At 38.5% G+C, this 19,857-nt stretch overlaps 1 protein-coding gene across 3 annotated transcripts in view; it reads right to left on the bottom strand.

The window, feature by feature from the left end:
- Window positions 1-16,506: 16,506 nt before the first annotated feature.
- Window positions 16,507-19,857, bottom strand: part of Dsc1 (desmocollin 1) — a 29,048-nt gene continuing 25,697 nt past the window's right edge. For 2 of the 3 annotated variants that reach the window (XM_021150713.2, XM_085833414.1), the window contains exons 13-16: window positions 19,245-19,484; window positions 18,425-18,549; window positions 17,680-17,892; window positions 16,507-16,778 (exon numbers count right to left, since the gene is read on the bottom strand). In XM_021150713.2, the coding sequence (XP_021006372.1) occupies window positions 16,581-16,778; window positions 17,680-17,892; window positions 18,425-18,549; window positions 19,245-19,484 (776 nt within the window). In that variant the 3' untranslated portion in view covers window positions 16,507-16,580. Of the gene's footprint in view, window positions 16,779-16,871; window positions 16,908-17,679; window positions 17,893-18,424; window positions 18,550-19,244; window positions 19,485-19,857 lie in introns of those variants that run through there. The other variant, XM_021150714.2, reaches the window with a different exon arrangement.

Consider the following 19,857-nt stretch of genomic DNA (forward strand, 5'->3'; position numbering starts at 1 on the left):
TGTTAAGCCCATGGTAGCAAGCACTCAAGGTCTGTTCTGCCTGCTCAAAGCTGTGCAAGGGCACAAATTTGTCATACATAATCATAAAATCTAGCATTTCCAACAGTATATTCCAAAATAATAAAGAAACAAAATATTGGCAAGGTAGGCCAGATTCAATTCTTCATATTTGTTTGGGTTCATCTTGTGTGCTGTGCACTCAGAAGCTGAATACATTACCTCACCCTGACAATAACTTGATATCGGGTCTCTGTATTAGCCAATGTACTATGAAAAATTCTCCCCATTAATTCCGGATTCGTCAATAAGTGGCTAGAGCTTATGACTGGGCAGAAAGGATGGGAGGTGGGACTGGGAATCAAGTAAGAAGTCTCAAAAAAGACCACAAGGGAGAAGGACAAAGAAGACAGAGAGAGGAGAATGTTGCCATCAAACAGGATAGACCAAGAACATGTGGCCAAGAGAAGTGTATTCTGAGGAAAGGCTGATGGAGCAGAAGCAGCCTGGGAGATACCAGATTGACACTGAAATCTGTGTGGATTTTACCAGGCAGAAGAATTAGAACAACTCAGAACCTGCCTGGCATAGTGCCTACAGCTTATTAATAAGTAGTAATGTTTCTGTGTCCTTCACTTGGGATCTATACAACCAATAGTCAGGTAGAAACCCCTAATAGAATAGTTATTTAAGAATAAAAAAGGGAACAGCAACTCCCAAGAAAATTTCTTGCTTTAAAAAAAAAATTATTAACAGAATGTAAGCTTTGAATTAGGACCTTCAAATTATAAGATTTTTAGTGTTTTAGATGTGCATGCAAGGAACAACATTTCAAATCACAAATAGTAAATACTCATATGAAAGGTTGGGCATAAACATTTTATTTACTGGAACGCTTGACTTCAGTAGAAGAAGGTAAGAAACCTTGATGACACATGCCTGGAGTGCTAACCAACCACAGAGAAAGCCATTAAATTCTGTGCCCAACAGGAAATTGTTCAGTAGATAAATTCTATAACCACTGCCTATCTGAGACTCTACTATTCTTTAGGGCCTCTCAGAAATATTAAAACTTCATAATGAGTAAAAAATATTTACTGAAATTCTAAGTAGATGAATGGATCAGTAATCCTAAAAAAATTAAAAGCTACACAGAATGAAGAAGTCGATTAATAGAACTGATAGTGTAGAAGAAGCCAGTAATGTATTATACAATTATTTTATTTATATAACTCTAATATTTAAGATATTAACATGTTTAAAGAACCATCAACTCATCTACAATTTATGTTTTTATAAATCACCTTAACTGATAATCTTTATGACCAGCTTTCACATGCTCTTGTTGAAATTTTGTTAAGAAAATGTAAAGATTTGATTTTGAAGTATGTGTGGTTAGAGAGGCCCTCAACAATGGATTTTCAGAGTCTTTGCTGAGGCAGCTGTCAGAAGAAAGAGTCAGGATAGCAGCTGTCACTGTGCCTAGAGGAGATTCAGTGTCATAATGGCTAAATATGGGAGAGACAACAGTAATGGTTGATAGGCACAGTCACCAGGCCCTCTTCTTTCTGTGTGGACTCAGTATTATGTAGTGTGAAACAGGGAAAAGAATCTCCCTAGGGCTTTTCTTTTGCAGTATATGTATACTTCTCCTCTGTTCAAACTTCAGAATATCTGCCTGTTCCATTACTGACCTGCTTTCTGTTTCACAGAACACTTGGACATTATAAAGAACTTCTAGAAGTTTCTGTCCAACTAAACACCTGGGCCCCTAGGCCAGGTATGTGATCTTTTCTTCCATTCCTTGTGGTCATTTTTCTGTAGTAAGCTCCACCCCATTCAGGACTTAAGGCAAGCTCTCCTCTTATGTCTTCATTTATCTAGGCTCAAGGTCCCTGGTGTGAAAACATTCCTTGTCTCTCCCACACCATCCAACTAAAGGTGGATTCCTCTATCTTCCTTGTCACATATGAAGAAAAACAAGGAAAGCCCTGACCTTACTCTGCCCCCACTTCTTCTGCTAGTTACTACATCCCAAGTACAAAGGGATGTTCTTACAGTTGACCAGAACAGACATTTTCTTTTTCAGCTTTGTCTTAATATTTAAATTGCAGAAATCAGAAGTGGATGTTCATTGTCATCTATTGGATGGAACACAGGGCCCCCAATGGAGGAGCTAGAGAAAGTACCCAAGGAGCTGAAGGGGTCTTCAACCCTATAGGTGGAACAACAATATTAACTAACCAGTACCCCCAGAGCTCATGTCTCTAGCTGCATATATAGCAGAAGATGGCCTAATCAGTCATCATTGTAAAGAGAGGCCCCTTGGTCTTGCAAACTTTATATGCCCCAGTACAGGTGAAAGCCAGGGCCAAGAAGTTGGAGTGGGTGGGTAGGAGATTGGGGGGGGAGGGTATAGGGGACTTTTGGGATAGCATTGAAAATATAAATGAAGAAAATACCTAATAAAAAGTTGGGGGGAAAAAGAATTAAAGTTTCACCAGCCAATAAAAAAAAATTCTTCTTTTGACTTTTGCTTTTCCTCTCCCTTGCCATTAATTGGTCAATGCCTTTTCTTTGTATAACTTTGCAATATCACAGTGCCATGGGACTTAATGCTGGTCTTCCATTGTGGGTCCCAGTATTCTCACTTCCTTATTGATCTCATCAGAACTCCAACTTTAAGTCTTTTCAGAGTGCTGAGACCAATATGTCTAAATTTCTGTTACAAATTCTCTTTCAGGATGCTAAATTCCAACTGCCTAATACAATTCTTAACTTTGGTACCCCCAAGGTCTTGAAAAATCAGTCTTTCTGCTCTCAGTCAAGACCAACACGTTGCCAGCAGTCAAGGCAAAGTTTTGCTTTCCTTTTTTTCTTATATTCTAGGTTAATTGGTAAATCCTACCAAAGGTACCTATAGAACATCTATGGGCATTTGTTCTCACCATCTCTATCAATACAGTTCTGCTTCAAACCTTCATCATCTCTCCTCGGGGTTATGCTAAAACTTTTTACTTGGCTTTGTCATTACAAGTGCTTTTAACATTAATCCATTTTCAACAAGCAACTTTCTTGTCTTTGTCATTGAACAATTTAGAGCTGAATCTAATGGCCCAACCCTGCCATCTAGCCCTCAATAGACTGAGACAGAAAAGTCGGGAGCTCAAGATTAGCCTGAACTACAGAGAGAGAGTCTCCTCTATTCTTCTCCAAGAAGTGAATAGATGTCAATAGTTTGAATTGTTATGTTATTGTCCTAAGATCCTCTGAAATTCTCTCAAATTAAAAAAAAAATACCCACAGAGATTTCTCATCCCAATGAAATTAAATTGTAAATATCTTCGAGAGTCTCCAGGATTTGAAAGATCAAGTGTTGCATGGCTATTTCAGTGTGTTCAGAAGCATTCAGAGTCCTTGCTTGAAGCTCATCTCAAGAGGCTGTCTACAGCCTGCTGCTGCTTCCTGGAAGCTGAAATGTACTTTTGCCAGTCTCTACTCAACCACATCCACTTAGTAGAAAATAAGCTACCTGTTAGTCATGAGGCTATTTTGGTTTTTCTCACTTTGTTTTTCTTTTTATAATAGTTTTGTTGAGATAGAACTTAAGTTGCTCTCTCTCTCCTTAATTATATTTCACAAGAAAGTGAGCCTCAGGATTAGGGATGCAGCTAAGTTGGTAGACTGCTTGCCTAGCATGCACAAAGCCCTAAGTTTAATACATAGCACCTCAAATGGAGCATAGTGAGTGGTGCATGCCTGTAATTCCAGCAATCAGAGGCAGAAAGATCAGAAGTTCAAAGGTATCGTCAGCTATATGTAAAGTCTGAGGCTTGTCTGGAATACAAAACACCCTGTCGATGATGATGATGATGATGATGGTATGATGATGATGAGTATATTAGTGTAACTTTCCCAACAGAGTCCTAGTATCTGAGTCAGGATAGAAGAGGTTAAGTGAGTGGGAAGAAATAGACATGAGACAAAAGATTTGGCATGTCCTCAAGCATAAGTTGAATATGCACAGTTGAGTATCCACACAGAATCAGTCAGAGCACTAGTCATTTTTATAATAATTGACCACTGCCCTGAATGCACTTCTAAAACTTAGGAATAGATTGTACAGGTACTAAATAATAGCAAAAGGAACATTTAGTATGTCCTTTATGACTAAATTAGAAACAGGAAGGATTTGCATGAAGCTCTCATAAATAGCTCATGTTCAAAATATCTAATCTAAATAACCATTATCACTCTAAAATAAAATGAGTTCTACTTTGGTCTTCAGTGAAATTAATGATTTTGTCATCCTTCCCTTCCTGGACCAAGAAGAGTTATGGGATTCTGCCTTGCTTCTTTCCTGGGCCTCTGGCCAAGCTCTTGGATCCCAAGTATGATGGACTCTTCATCTCTTCCATGACCAGCTCACCTGGTCTCCCAGCTCACCGTCATTTCCCACCTATTCATATAACATCAGTTTTCTAGCTGCATTTTGGTTGTTTGTTTCTACTGCTGTTTTAGTTGTTTCTGCCTTTTCTTGGCTATCAGCTTTACTTCTGTAACAAAAAAAATGCTGGCTCATGCCTCTCTTGAGCCATGAAGCACTTTTCCAAAGAGAAGAAAGCCCTTGACTCTTTTGTGTACATGTAATGATTTTTGTCCAGTTCTGTTATTAAAACAACTAAAGAACTGCAAGGATTAGATTTGTAAATCTATTTCCTATCTTTAATCTTCCAGTCTTTTTTTGTTGGTTGGTTGGCTGGTTTTTCTTTGTGTAGCCCTGGTTGGCCTGAAACTTGCTCAGTAGACTAGACTGGTCTTGAATTCAGAGATCCAACTGCCTCTACCTCCCAAGTGCTGGGATGAAAGGTATGTGCCACCACTGCCAGACATCTTCCAGTCTTTATATTGTAGGGAATTGTAGAGTCCTAGATTAATTGTCTGTCTCAACAATCACAGATGTGATAGTTAAAGTTGCATTGGTTATCTTGTATTTACAAAGTGATTTGTATAAAAGATAGTAAGTAGAATGACTTCAGAACATTGATTAAATTGCCTCCATATGACCATAACATTTGCCTTGCTTTGCACTAGAGAAAAATTAATTTATACTTTGTTTAAGCTACTGCTGATTACATGTTACTATAGTCTAAAACAGATCCCAGCCATTCCATTGCAATAAATAAGACGTTTCATATAGTCTGTAACAAAGAACAACAGAATTCCAATGCAGTTCATTGAAAGCTGTTATAAGCATTGGTCATATAGTGAAACCATAAAATTGACTTGTCACAGACCGAAACTTCCACCATCTCTGTCAAGCTTACCTTTACTGGTTCTAAGGCTAAAGTCTATTCAAGGAAGTACAGAAAATTATTTGGGATTGTATTGTATATAAGGAGACAGAATTTTGATGAACTAAAAGTGAAACCATGCCAAAAGCTATAAAACTGTAAGTCAGGTTGGAGTCTGTCAGACAGAAGCAACTAGAGCAATATCATGGCATTCAAGGGGAATTTTCATGGAGCAGGAAACAAAGCACATTGAATACAATCCACTGCATTTTAATCAGTGTATGCTGACAAAAGTTGTTTCCACTCAGCGTTTTGACTTAATGCAATAATTAAAGGTTCAATACCATCCCCAACATAACAAAAAGTAAGAACAGAAGTGAAACTGTTAAATGCAGTTGTAAAGGGCTAAAGTATAGCAAGGACAATGGTCTCCTGAATGCAATAATGTGGTTGATAAAGTCAACCACAAAATTAGTCTTAACACTTGAAAGGTCAAATTATTGAGGTTTGGTGACCTGAAAAAGACCATATGGTATCTCATCAGAAAGCTTCAAGTCCCCTAAGTCCTCTAAAGTCAGACTTCTGGGTTTAGTAGGGCAGCAAGAGAATACCTTCTAGCTGTCTATTATTGTCCTGGTCTTATTACAGTAAGTGATTAATTCTCCCCCACACTTTGCTTTCAGGTTGGTCAGAAGAACCCTAAAATATTATCAGGGCTCATTGGTTTGAACTCTGAATAAAAATAAAATGACTTATTGGCACACATGGCACTCACTCCTCTGATCTTACCAACTGGGAGGTTAAGGGATGAGAACCCAAGGTCAAGGTCATCTGGGGTTACACAGCAAATTCCAGGAGAGCCTGGAATGCATGAGACACTGGCACAAAGACAGGAAAGAGAGGAGGAAAGGGAGAGAAAAACAGGGGGAAGGGGATAAAGGAGGGGAGGGGGTTTGGAAAAATTAATTTTTTGAATTCTAATTTAGGCAAAAATTATTTAGAACCAATCTTTGTTATTTGTAGCATCTTAGAATCAGCTACATAAGACTGAAATTTTATGTCTGTGATACACAGAAGTTCATTAACTTACTTAATAGTATGTTTGAGGTTCCACAAACCTACAAGGGAGCTTTTATTCTGTCTGTCTGTCTGTCTGTCCATTTGTCTATCATCTCTATATCGATCTGTATATCTACCTACCTACCTGCTTACCTATCATCTATATATTTATCCATTTGTCCATCTATTTCCATTCCTTTGTTTGTTTATTTATTTATTTATCTATCTACCTATTTATCTATTTAGAAAAGGATCTCTTTCTGCATCTCAGGCTCATCTCTAACCAAAGTCCCACCTGCCTCCTGGCTGCTGGCATTCAAACATGTACACTAGTCTTTGCTTTAGTCTTCTCAGTCCTTAGCTCTGCCACTCTCGGTGCACAGCCTCTTCTCTGACAGTCGCAAAATGGCTTCTTGGGTACCAGTCATTTTGTCACATACTAAATATAGTAAAGAACGTAGAAAAATGCTTTTTTAAAGTTTACATTAGTTCTCTTTAGACTCTTACCCAGAAGTCTCAAGCACAGGATTTTTACTTCTCATTGGTCAGATTTTAAGACACTATCACATTTAGTTTAGGAGGTTGGTAAATAATCATGACTTAGCTAGGCACATATCCACTCCATAGGATTAGACTCAGAAATAGGCATTAGGAGACAGATGGTCTGAAATCTCTGCCAAAAACACCATGAAATAGCAGCAGATATATGCTGATTTGTGACAGGTGTCTACTCAGTGTTCAACTCTAAATATAATTACATCAAACCACAAAACTTAAATTTAACATTTACTATTAATAATTGCATTATATTTTAATAATTCTTTTATATAGTATGTTTATGTTATGCACACAACATTTTAAACAGTATTACTTTTATTAACATTACATTGAACTAATAACTTTTCATATGTTTTGTGCATGTTACACATGGGTAAGCACATCATGGGGCATGTGTGGAGGTCAGAGGATAACTTGAAGGAGTTATTCTTTTCTTCAGCCATCTGGCCCCAAGGATAGAATCTCGGTTATCAAGCTTAATGACAAGCTCCTTTATCCAACAGGCTCACAATGCTTCCAAAAATTTTAAATTACCTAGTGGAAACTTATCTGTGCATGTATGTCTGAGTGTGAGTATGTGTCTGTGACTGTGTGCTGGGTGAGTATGTGTGTGAGCAGGTGTGTGAGTCAATGTGTGTGGTATGTTGCATGCATAAAAATACCCAACAAAGAGGAGAGAGAACCCATAGAAACCAGCCCCTGAAGGACTGAAGATGCTGAATAGCATCCATAGAAGAACAACATTATTAACCCACCAAATCCTCCAGAGCTCCTAGGGACTAAACCACTAACCAAAGAGTACACATGAAGGAACCCATGGTTCCAGCTGCTTATGTAGCAGAGGATTGACTTATCTGGCATCAGTTGGGAGGGGAGCCTCTTGGTCCTGTGGAGGCTTGATGCCCCAATGTAGTGGTATGGTAGGGCAGTAAGGTGGGAATGGTTGGGTGGGTAGGGGAGCACCCTCATAGAATTAGGGGGAAAGGGATAGGGGTTTGTGGAGAGGAAACAGGGAAGGGAGAACATTTGAAATGTAAACAAATTAAACAATGAATTAAAAAATAAGATTGTGTGTGAGTGTGTATGACTATGTGTGAGTGTATATGTCTGTGTGTGAGTTGTGTGGTGAGTGTGTAAGAGTATGTATGAGAGTGTGTGAATATTATATGAGTGTGTATGTGAGTGTGTATATATGAGTGAGTATGTGTGGTATGTAAGCATGTAAGAGTTTTAGTGACTGTGTGAAAGTATGTGAATGTATTGTGAATATATGTGTATGTAAGTGTATGTGAGTGTGTGTATGTGTGGTGTGTGAGTGTATTTTTGTTTGAGAATATGTGTATATGTGTGTGAGCATGATTGTGTGTGAGTACACATGTGTGACTGTATGAATATGCATGAGTGCATATGTCTGTGTGTGAGTACATGTGTGTTACTGGGTGAGTATGAATAAGTGCATATCACTGAGTGGGTATGTGTGTGTGAGTGTGTGTGAATGTGTGTATGCCCATTTGTACATATAAATGTAGCCACTCACACATGGAGGTCAGAGGACAAACTCAGGTTTTGTTCCTCCCTTGCTACCTTGTATGAGATAGCACTCCTGTGTTGTGTGGGAAGTCTCCTTTTTTCCACCTTTCATTTATGCTGTAGGAGTAGAGGGGTTACTTTTAGATGGGGCCTTGAGTATTTGAACTCAGGATTTCAAGTTTGCATGACAAGTGCTTTTACCAACTGAGTCATCTTCCTAGGGCTTTGTCTCATTGCTTTTCTGCAGTTTCCCAGCCTGGGGGTGGGGGTGGGGGAAGAGCAACCTTTACAGAATGTAATTAAGTTGACAGAAAAGACCAGCTTTGTCAATGTCTTAGTCACACCTATGAATTCTGTATCAGCCAGCCCCTCCCCTCTCTGCAAAATAAAACTTTTTAAAGCATGCATAATGACAAGCGGTACAAAAGAGAGACCCAGCCTAGGAAGATGACCCAGCAAGCCACCTAGTCATCAATGCCATCACAGAAACAGAAACATTATTTCAAGCATTGGAGTGACTCAACTTGGTTAGCAGAGGAAAAAAAAAAACTGTATAAATTGTTTTCAAAGGCCTGATCAAAACTTATATCAAATCACACATACTCAGACATATACATTCACACACACACACACACACACACACACACACATTCTCATACATACTTTCAGACACTCCCACACAATTACAAACCACACATCAAATTTGAATTTTGTTAAATGTGATTTTTCTTCACTTTGATTGGGAAAAACAAATTTATTAAGTGTAAATGAAAATGTCTGTGGGAACTAAAAAGGGGCCAGGGGAAGAGGGGTGAGGGAGGATAGCCCATGTCTGGCCAGAGTTCCTCTTATGCTCTGGGCAGGCAGATGCTTTCCACTTGGCCCTGGGGTAGGCATCTAAGCCACTGACCCCACTCAATGGGGGGTGGACAGGGGGAAGCCCCCCAAAACAGGGGGCTCGGGCAATACCCTGTACCCCGGGGTAACAGGAGAGAGGGCATAGGGAGAGAGGTTCCCACTCAGGTGAGAGTAAGCACAGCCTTGATGAGGAGAGACAGTCTATGGTTTTAGAGTTTTATTATAGAAAGGCACAGAGAAAGGAGAGAAGGAGAGGAGGAGAGAAGGAGAGAGAGAGAGAGAGAGAGAGAGAGAGAGAGAAGAGAGGAGTGAGAGAGTGAGGAGGGGCCAAACAGCCCCTCTTATAGTGGGCTGCTATCTTTACTGTTGCTAGGTAACTGGGGAGGAGTTTAGCCTGAAGGTCACAAGCCTAAGTGACTAACCACACTTCTCTTGTGGGGTCTGTGGGGGTGATGACTTCAACAGGAGACAGAGTTCCAGGAGCATGAGGGAACGCCTACCGTCCATGTAGGTGAATTATCACCACTCCGGGGTTCAGACCTCAGCTCTACTGGAGACCAGACTGTCTATGCATAGCCCAATGCCCCACAAATGTCCCTTATTAAATATTGAGTATATTTTCTGTCCCTATGTCCCTTACACTATATGGTCTTGTTAAATTACAAAGTCTTCAAAAAAGTCAGTTTTTCACAACAGACAACAGGCTGATACATTGCAAGTGATGAGAGATAGTTTTGAACCTGGGTTGCCAACTCAGTGACGATAACCCTACCTCGGGCCTGGTACTCTAGGCAACCTGCCCTGTTCACTCTAATCAGCTAATGGCTTCCTTTACTTGCAATAGGTTCTGTCTTTCCTCTCACCCAATCATTCATATGGAGCTTATCAAAATTTTGTGTGCATCCACATCTCCTGGTACTCTTCCTAAACTGTAGGTTCTGACTCAATGGGGCAGACTTGGAGTCTGGGATCACAGGATGCTTAAGATGAAAGAACAAGCAGAGAGTTGAGATGTAGGGTAGCAGAAGGACCAGAGTCCTGAGGTGACCTGCATCAGAAACCTGAGGGCCACATCCCAGCCCCAGCATCCTGTGTAAATTATTTAAAATCATGGCCCAGGGCTTCTACCCCACTTTGATCACTGAAAGACAGACACACTTTTTATATTTACAATATGCCTTAAGCAGCACAATGGCTAAGCAGCTGTCTACCCTCCATGCTGTTAGAATCTACTTTCCTATCAAAAACTCCCAGTTATTACTAACTATTTTCTGTGTTCCATTTGAGTTGCTGTTAATTACTATTCGGCAACCCCCAGGGCCATAATTTTATGTCTCAGCTAGCCCATGGCAGCTCTTTCTCTTTTCCTCCTCCTCCTCCTCCTTCTCCTCTTGATTCCAAGTGTGGTTCCAAGCCCTGAAAACCTAAACCCCAACTATGTCTCTTCTGCCCAGCTATTGACTGTCAGCATCTTTATTCACTAATCAGAATTAACTTGGTGTCAGGTTCACAGGGTGTCTTAGTCAGGGTTTCTATTCCTGCACAAACATCATGACCAAGAAGCAAGTTGGGGAGGAAAGGGTTTATTTGGCTTACACTTCCATACTGCTGTTCATCACCAAGAAAGTCAGGAGTGGAACTCAAGCAGGTCAGGAAGCAAGAGCTGATGCAGAGGCCATGTAGGGATGTTCTTTACTGGCTTGCTTGCTTCTCCTGGCTTGCTTAGCTTGCTTTCTACCAGCCCAGGGATGGCACCACTCACAAGGGGCCCTTCCCCCTTGATCACTTAATTGAGAAAATGCCTTACAGTTGGATCTCTTGGAGGCATTTCCTCAAGTGAAGCTCCTTTCTCTGTGATAACTCCAGCTGTGTCAAGTTGACACAAAACTAGCTAGTACACAGGGGTTATGTGCAGACTCCAGTTCTTAGGGGCCTGCATTTAGCATTACAATAGACAGTAAAAGACAAAACTTCAACATTCCTGTTGGGACATTCAGGCTAGGACTCAAACATTTATATTTTTTTAAGAATTCTCACCTGAGGAATACTGAAGGGCTGAGAAGCACCTGAAAAAATGTTCAGCATCCTTAATCATCAGGGAAATGCAAATCAAAACAACCCTGAGATTCCACCTCACACCAGTCAGAATGGCTAAGATCAAAAATTCAGGTGACAGCAGATGCTGGCCAGGATGTAAAGAAAGAGGAACACTCCTCCATTGTTGGTGGGATTGCAAGCTTGTACAAGCACTCTGGAAATCAGTCTGGCGGTTCCTCAGAAAATTGGACATAGTACTACCAGAGGATCCAGCAATACCTCTCCTGGGCATATATCCAGAAGATGTTCCAACCGGTAAGAAGGACACATGCTCCACTATGTTCATAGCAGCCTTATTTATAATAGCCAGAAGCTGAAAAGAACCCAGATGCCCCTCAACAGAGAAATGGATACAGAAAATGTGGTACATTTACACAATGGAGTACTACTCAGCTATTAAAAACAATGAATTTATGAAATTCCTAGGCAAATGGATGGACCTGGAGAGCATCATCCTGAGTGAGGTAACACAATCACAAAAGAACTCACATGATATGTACTCACTGATAAGTGGATATTAGCCCAGAAACTTAGAATACCCAAGATATAAGATTCAATTTGCAAAACACATGAAACTCAAAAAGAACGAAGACCAAAGTGTGGACACTTTGTCCCTTCTTAGAATTGGGAACAAAACACCCATAGAAGGATTTACAGAGACAAAGTTTGGAGCTGAGACGAAGGCTGCACCATATGGAGACTGCCATACCTGGGGATCCATCCCATAATCAGCTTCCAAATGCTGACACCATTGCATACACTAACAAGATTTTGCTGAAAGGACACTGATATAGCTGTCTCTTTTGAGGCTATGCCAGGGCCTAGCAAACACAGAAGTGGATGCTCACAGTCAGCTATTGGATGGATCACAGGGCCCCCAATGGAGGAGCTAGAGAAAGTACCCAAGGAGCTAAAGGGGTCTGTAACCCTATAGGTGGAACAACAATATGAACTAACCAGTACACCCCAGAGCTTGTGTCTCTAGCTGCATATGTATCAAAAGATGGCTTAGTCGGCCATCAGTGGAAAGAGAGGCCCATTGGTTGTGCAAACTTTATATGCCCCAGTACAGGGCCAAGAAGTAGGAGTGGGGGGTGGGGGGGCAGGGTATGGGGGACTTTTGGGATAGCATTGGAAATGTAAATGAAGAAAATACAAAAAAAAAAAAAGAATTTCCCAGGTTGTGCTGTTGGTCCTCCTCTCCTGGACAAGCAGTAAGAGAAAGGATCGCATACAAGCCAGTTCCGTCCCTGTCATAGAATAGCTACCATGCGTGGAATGTCTTCATAGACTTACCTTCTAAGAGAAACTCTGAGCTATGCAGACATTTTCTAGTCTGTAACCCCTCAGTCTCTAACCATTCTCTGGGAAACAAAATCAAAGAAAGAAAATCCTTCTGTTTCCCTCTGGGTTGTCTTTTGCACAGGAGTCTTGCAGATCAATCCTAGCTGCTCATACATGTGAAACAATTTGCCCCTAAATTGCTCTCCTCCATTCTTTCTCATTTTGGATTGCAGCTTCTCTAACTTTTCCTGAAATTCACAGAGAGAAAGTAATGCTACATGAATTTCAGGTAAAACCCTTCATACCTCAACTGTAGCCTTAAAATTTATTTTTGGAATTTATAGTGTTATGTTATGTGGATTAAAGTTTCTAAATATCAGAAATAAAATTCCCCAGTTCCATATACTCATGGTTGCACATTGACAACTGTCTTAGTCAGGGTTTCTATTCCTGCACAAACATCATGACCAAGAAGCAAGTTGGGGATGAAAGGGTTTATTCAGCTTACACTTCCACACTGCTGTTCATCACCAAAGGAAGTCAGGACTGGAACTCAAGCAGTTCAGGAAGCAGGAGCTGATGCAGAGGCCATGGAAGGGTGTTCTTATTGGCTTGCTTCCCCTGGCTTGCTCAGCCTGCTTTCTTATAGAACACCCACAAGGGGACCTCCCACCTTGATCACTAATTAAGAAAATGCCTTACAACTGGATCTTGTGGAGGCATTTCACCAACTGAAGCTCATTTCTCTGTGATAACTCCAGCCGGTGTCAAGTTGACATAAAACTAGCCAGTACAACAACTAAACACAAATTTCAAATCCTATGTGTTCATATTCTCATGCCCAATGTTGACCAAAAGGACATGCATACTTTTGCTTCCTCTATCACTAAAGCTAGTGAACAAATGACTTATAACTCTGTATATTGTTTATCAAAAGGTACCTTATTCCTATTCTTTAATAACAAGTAATGCAGTTTTAAACAATTTAACTTCATATAGCATACATTATGAATACATCAGTAATTTGAGGACCATGTCAGAGGGATCTTATACCAATACATGTACACACACACATACACACACACACAAAACTTAAAATGGCTATTGTTGATTATTAAAAGGGTCTGAGGTAATACAGCATGATCTTTATCTTTATGCAGATAGCATCTATTCCAGAAAGTCTTTATTGTATTTTCACTTATTTTATTGGGCTCTACACACTGTGTGAGTCTGTCCATTCTTAGAAAGCTTTCTCCTTGTATGTTTTTCCATCCCTCTCTACCCCCCAAGAGGAGAAACAAAGACAGTGTCTGGTCATGTATCATGTTCCCGTAGATTTATAAGAGAAGCAGATAATAAGATGGATCAATGCCATAATACAGACTATTCCATAGCTATCATTCCATTTTGTATTTCAAACAGTACACCACTTTAGTGACCGACATACTACCAAAAGGGAAGTGAAAGTCCTCAGCTCTAAAGCATTTATTTTGATTTTTTTTTCCAAATGACATCTCTACAAAGTAAATGCACACAGAGGTTTCCAGTTTTATGGAATATTTTTAAACGTTGAGAATTAACATTTAATATGTTAGAGAGGATTTGAGGAAGCGTCCTCAAAGGAACTGCATCATTACATCCCTCCTGATTTACCTATGGGTATTTTTTTTCTCTCTCATATGAAATATTTGAAACCAACATCAAAAAGATAAAAGCTGGGTTGTATGGTCCCCCATATACATTGAAATACAAAAACATTTCATAACTATTCATTTATTAAATCAACAATTAAGTCAAATTTTGTATGAAATACAGTACTGTATTAGCAAACTAAATTGTGCAGCCTGGTAGGGCTTCATACATTTAGTTCATCATGTAGTTAATATTTAATTTTTGATGCAAAATGAGAATTACTGGGAGTTGCCTAAATAAATCTAACAATAAATATAATTCCTCTGAGAAAAGTTTTAATAATGTCTTCAAATATTTTAAATAGCTAAAACTGCTAATACAAACCAATTCCCAACATTTTCTAATGACTTCTAAAACTTTAGAAAGCCTTCTCTTGATGCAAAAGAAATCCACCCATGGATATAAATTTTACTGTTTAATTTAGATGCAAATTTTCTCATCTACAATTCAGTAAATATAAGAGCAAGATGACACAAACAACATGCAAGTGAATGTTAAGCTAATAATTTCCAACAGCTCATATAACTACATTGAAAAATATAACTTACTATGACATTTGATGCATTTCCAAATTGGTACTCCTAGATTCTAAAATGTCAAAATTCACATTATCAGAGTGACACTTACCTCAAAACATAAAAATTGTATCACCCCAAATCATTGTATAGTGATTGTCAAAGTCACACATTGTGGGGAATTTACAAGATCATATCAGCCTTACTAACGCTATATTTCATTTTATTCAAATATCCAATTTTGTAATAAAGAGCACCTATCCTAATAGAGACCAATAAGACTAGTTACAAAACGTAAGTGAAACAGAAATCTATTTTTTTCCAATAGATAGAAAGGTATAGATTAAAAAGGTAAGTTTAGTTTAAATGTAAGGTTTTCATGAGATGTAACCTGACACATATCTGTAGTTTCTCACAAAGGACTAATAGAATATCATTTAAATATATAGTTTTTCTTTACAGAGCAATAAAACAATCTTATTAAAATGTTATACCCTATTTATTCATGCATGTTAAAATATCTATTAATTCAATAAGATTTGATAGATGTTGCTGTAATGGACTAATAATCTTAATGTGTATCTACTTAAAATTATTTCTAGCCCTCCAGAAATTTCTTCTTTGAGTAATTTCCAAGGTAGAATGAGTATTGTGTCCCAATATGGACATTAACTCAGTATTGACACATGATAAGGACTAAGCCTTATATCAGAGTTACAGCTTGATATTTTTATGAGTAGTTGGAGAGAGACTTGAAGACACAGACCAGTTAAAAGCCACTGAAATAGTAGATCAGTATCAAGTTAAAGAGCTACCAGTCCCAAAGTATTTATATAATTTTTAATATTTTTAGTACATATGAATGTGGTAAGATAATATCACATTAAGATTGACCAACAAGAACATATGTATATATATATATATATATATGTATATATATATATATATATATACACTATATTCTGTAAGTCTATAAAGATCAGAATGCCAGTAATTTTTGACAAATCTCTATAGTTCTAGGTGCTGTGAGCATGATGTTCTGACCTATGTCATTCAGATAGGAGCTCCAGGATCCCGATGATAACAGAGCCATATGGGCAGAAACCCAAGTATTAAGCTATGGAGATTCCTAAATGAAGATAGTGCTCTTCTAATGAGGGAAATGTACAGTAAGAGTGGAGCTTGTTTAGGTACACAAAAGGCTATACCTAAAAATACTTAAAAATTCATTTGAAGCTACTCTGGAAAAGGGAAAACATCTTGGCACTAAAGGAAATATTTTAGAAGCAAAATTCTTCCCATGTCCTTGAAAAATATTTAATTTATATATATATACAATGCAAACTCATATTTTAAGCTTCCACAATACCCAACTCCATTATGGAGTCTTGCATAGCATGCAAAAGAGCTTAAGTTTCAAACATCACCAGAATTTTAGTGGCACATACAGTTCAGTCCTGAAAGGGCAATGCATACATGCACAGAAAGAAAAGCAACCGTGGCAATGTCCTGTCTAGACAACAGGGAAGTTCTGGAGACAAGGAGAATTTGGGGAGCTATGATTGGTAAAGCACCCTTATCCACAAATGACTTTACCTCTGTTTAATACCCAAAGTTGCTACTACAAGCTGCTATCCCCTTACATCCAGTGTCACCTCTGTATTCATTTACAGAAGTTGCTCTATTAACCAGCACCTTATTTCTTCACACATGTCTTTGCTAATGTCCTAAATTTCGGTTCCAATTGATCTAAAAACTCTAGCCCTTCTTCCTCCTGCCGATCACTGCAGCAGCCCACAGAGCCAGCCATGGAGCCTTTGCCTTCATAGTTATATGGGCGAACGTAGTCTTCACAATGCTTGTGTTCTTCAGCTTGCCCACACAAATACACCTTCTGTATGGAGAAAGAACACAGTTTATTATGACTTTTAAAAGACACCTAAACAGACTACCATAAAAATGATATCTTGGATTTACCTTTTACTGTTTAATTTTTAATCAGAGTGTGTCCTCTAATGGATTCCTACATATAAAAAATGCACATGATTGGTCTATATCATATTCATTCTTAAAATATAGCAAATAAATAAATGCTCAGAGTGAACACATTTATAAACACTAAAGCTATGCATAGATCATATAAATAACTTACAACTTTTCACCTGAACACAAGATGTTTTTAGTTGAAATTTATCTCAACAGCTGCTTGGTATATGTGGGGGAGAACCAGTATAGAACTGTGGTTCTTACATTTATACTGTAAATAGTTATGAGGGTCTAGTACATTAATGTTATATATAACATGTGTAATATATTCATGTTATATATCTGTAATTATCTAACATTTGGCTCACATCAGTCTGAGCAATCTGAAACAAGCAAGGAAAACATGTAGAGTGGAACCTAAGATTAAAGCTTACCAATCTTGGTTGATTGAGGTAGGCAAGATATCATAACTACATATAGAACTAGAGCACACTGGCAAAATAGTGGCAATGTATGATCTGTTGATTATACTATAGCTAATTCTTCACTGAAGATGTTTTTCTGATAATGTTTAGTGAAAAAGATATCAGTCTTTTGATATCCCAAAGATGTATACACAAACTAGTACTAAAGTTTTACAAATTATATTTTCTTAATTAAACTCTGAGTGTGTTCCTTACATCAGTGTCTATCCTTGTACAGGAGATGAAAAGATGTGATCCAGGTGTATAAAGGGAACTTTGGGAAACCCTGGTTTATAAATCATGTTAGCATTGCACAGAGTGCGCACTTGAAGACTGGGCACTTACTTCACCAAGCCGAGGTTGAGTGAAAGTTTGCCAGTCTGTGTAAGCATATCGGCCAGGGTCTGCTACTCCTCCCTTGTGGGACTCCAAGGTGTGGCCTCCTTTGACCATCTCAAAACTTTGCTGTGTTTTGATTCCTTGACCACCAAGAGTCCCAACAGACGTGCTTGTATCACAGATGTTGGCTGTCTGTGTGGGGAGCCTAATATTTGCTTCCTAAAGATAGAATTAGAAAATGAATCAATGACACAGAAACCAACTCTTTCTTACTATAAACAAGTCACTTGCTGTGCCTCTGTTCTTCACATGTAAAATCAGAATAATGCTAAGAATCATAACATAGATATTGTGGGCCAAACTCTGTCCCTAGAAATCCATATGTTGAGGTCCTAACCCCTGGCTCACTGTAGATGCAATCATGTAAGTCTCAAAGAAGTTAGTCTCTCATCTGTCATGACCAATGTTCTTACAAAAAGAAAAATTTAGATTGTAAGACATACAGATAGACAATACCATGAAAATCACTTTATGTGGCCTCAAGCCAAGGGACAAAAATGGAAAAAACAGGTAGAACATGCATTTTTATTGTTTGAGTTGCTCCTTAAAGTCAATACAAATGGGCAATGAATTAAAATATGCAGGGAACTTTGATTTTTGCTTGGTGCTGTATGGATCAATAATTATTAAGTTTTACTATTACTATGGAGTGGTCACCATGTAATTCAGTGGGACTTTAATTCTGATTTACCGTCACTTCTTCTCCTGGTCCTTCAGTATTTGATACAATTAAATTTTGCTGGGCTACATCATCTGGGAAGCATTTCTTGACTGTTCTCTTGGTAGTGGTCACACAGAAGCATGTAAACAAAATGCCTACAGGAAGAATTAGAAAGCAAAGTAAAATATTTTTTTTTTGAATTTTGGAAGATATTAAAATAATTTGACAATAAACAAAAATTTTAAAAAACAAAAACATTGAAAATAATATATTTTTTAAAATGTCTCTATAGCTTTTCAGAAATATTCACTGTCTCATGATTAACTTCTGAGGAGTTAAACACGTCCTCTGAAACGTACCTAGACAGCTTTAATCGGCTGTTAGGGCTGTTTCTTCTATGATTCAGATTCTCACTTTCAGAAGAGGTACACAATTTTTGAAAGGCACATGTACCAACAGTTACATGTGTCCTTAATATAAAGAACTGCAGTCTAATGTTGTACTAGACTATCATAGCTGAGATAAATTGCCCCAGGTGGTCCATGTGTTAAAGTTTTCCTCCCTACCTCACAGCACTGTTGAGAGGTGGTGGGATCTTGGGCCTTAACAGAAGGAAGTTGCATCATTGGGGCCAACCCTAACCTAATCTTTCTCTCAGTTTGGTTTCTAACTGCCATTAAGTAGGTTGCTTAGTTACATGCTACTGGTCATTGGACACAGTACGACAGAGGCTGTTAGTTATGGGCTGAAACCTCTAAAACGGAAGTAAAGCAAACTTCTCTGTGAAAGATTTTTGCTCCAGGAAATTAACACATAAGTATTCCATAACACTTTAGATAATGATACTTACACAGTAGCAATGCAGAGCCCAGGACCATGGCGAGAATGGCCCATTTCCCAAGGATTACATTTGGCTTAGCATCCCTTTCTTCCTTAACACCCATTCTACATTCTGTTGGAGTTGTACAGTCACACACTCGCACTGATAATACATGTTTTGCAGAAAAACCATGCCTGTCTTGTATTTGGATTGGCACAGAATAATAGTTATAATTAAGATTGTGTCGTTGACGAAGAATGGCACGTTTACCTAAAGGAAAAAGGGTAGATAGAGTACATATTAATATGACATTTCATCAAAAATATTGCTCTTACTTGGTGTACATTCAAAGACTTAATCTGCAATAAAAACTCTAGTGGTTCATTTTCTTTCTTAAAAATGATTTAATGTTTCAGAAAAGTAGGGAAAGTGTTGACATTATTTTAATCTAAAGGTAAACTGATCTCCAGGCTGGGCATTGTGCTGCATGCCTCTAATCCTGCACTCAGGAGGCATAGGCAGATAGGTCTCTGTGAATTTGAGGACCACTCAGTTTATATTGTTTGTTCCAGGAGAGCTAAGGCTATGTAGAGAGACCCTGTCTCAAAACAAAACAAAATAAAACAAAACAAACAACCAAACA

The sequence above is a fragment of the Mus caroli genome, unplaced genomic scaffold (genome assembly GCF_978045245.1).
Source record: "Mus caroli unplaced genomic scaffold, Mus_caroli_1 scaffold_19, whole genome shotgun sequence".
Lineage (NCBI taxonomy): Eukaryota > Metazoa > Chordata > Mammalia > Rodentia > Muridae > Mus > Mus caroli.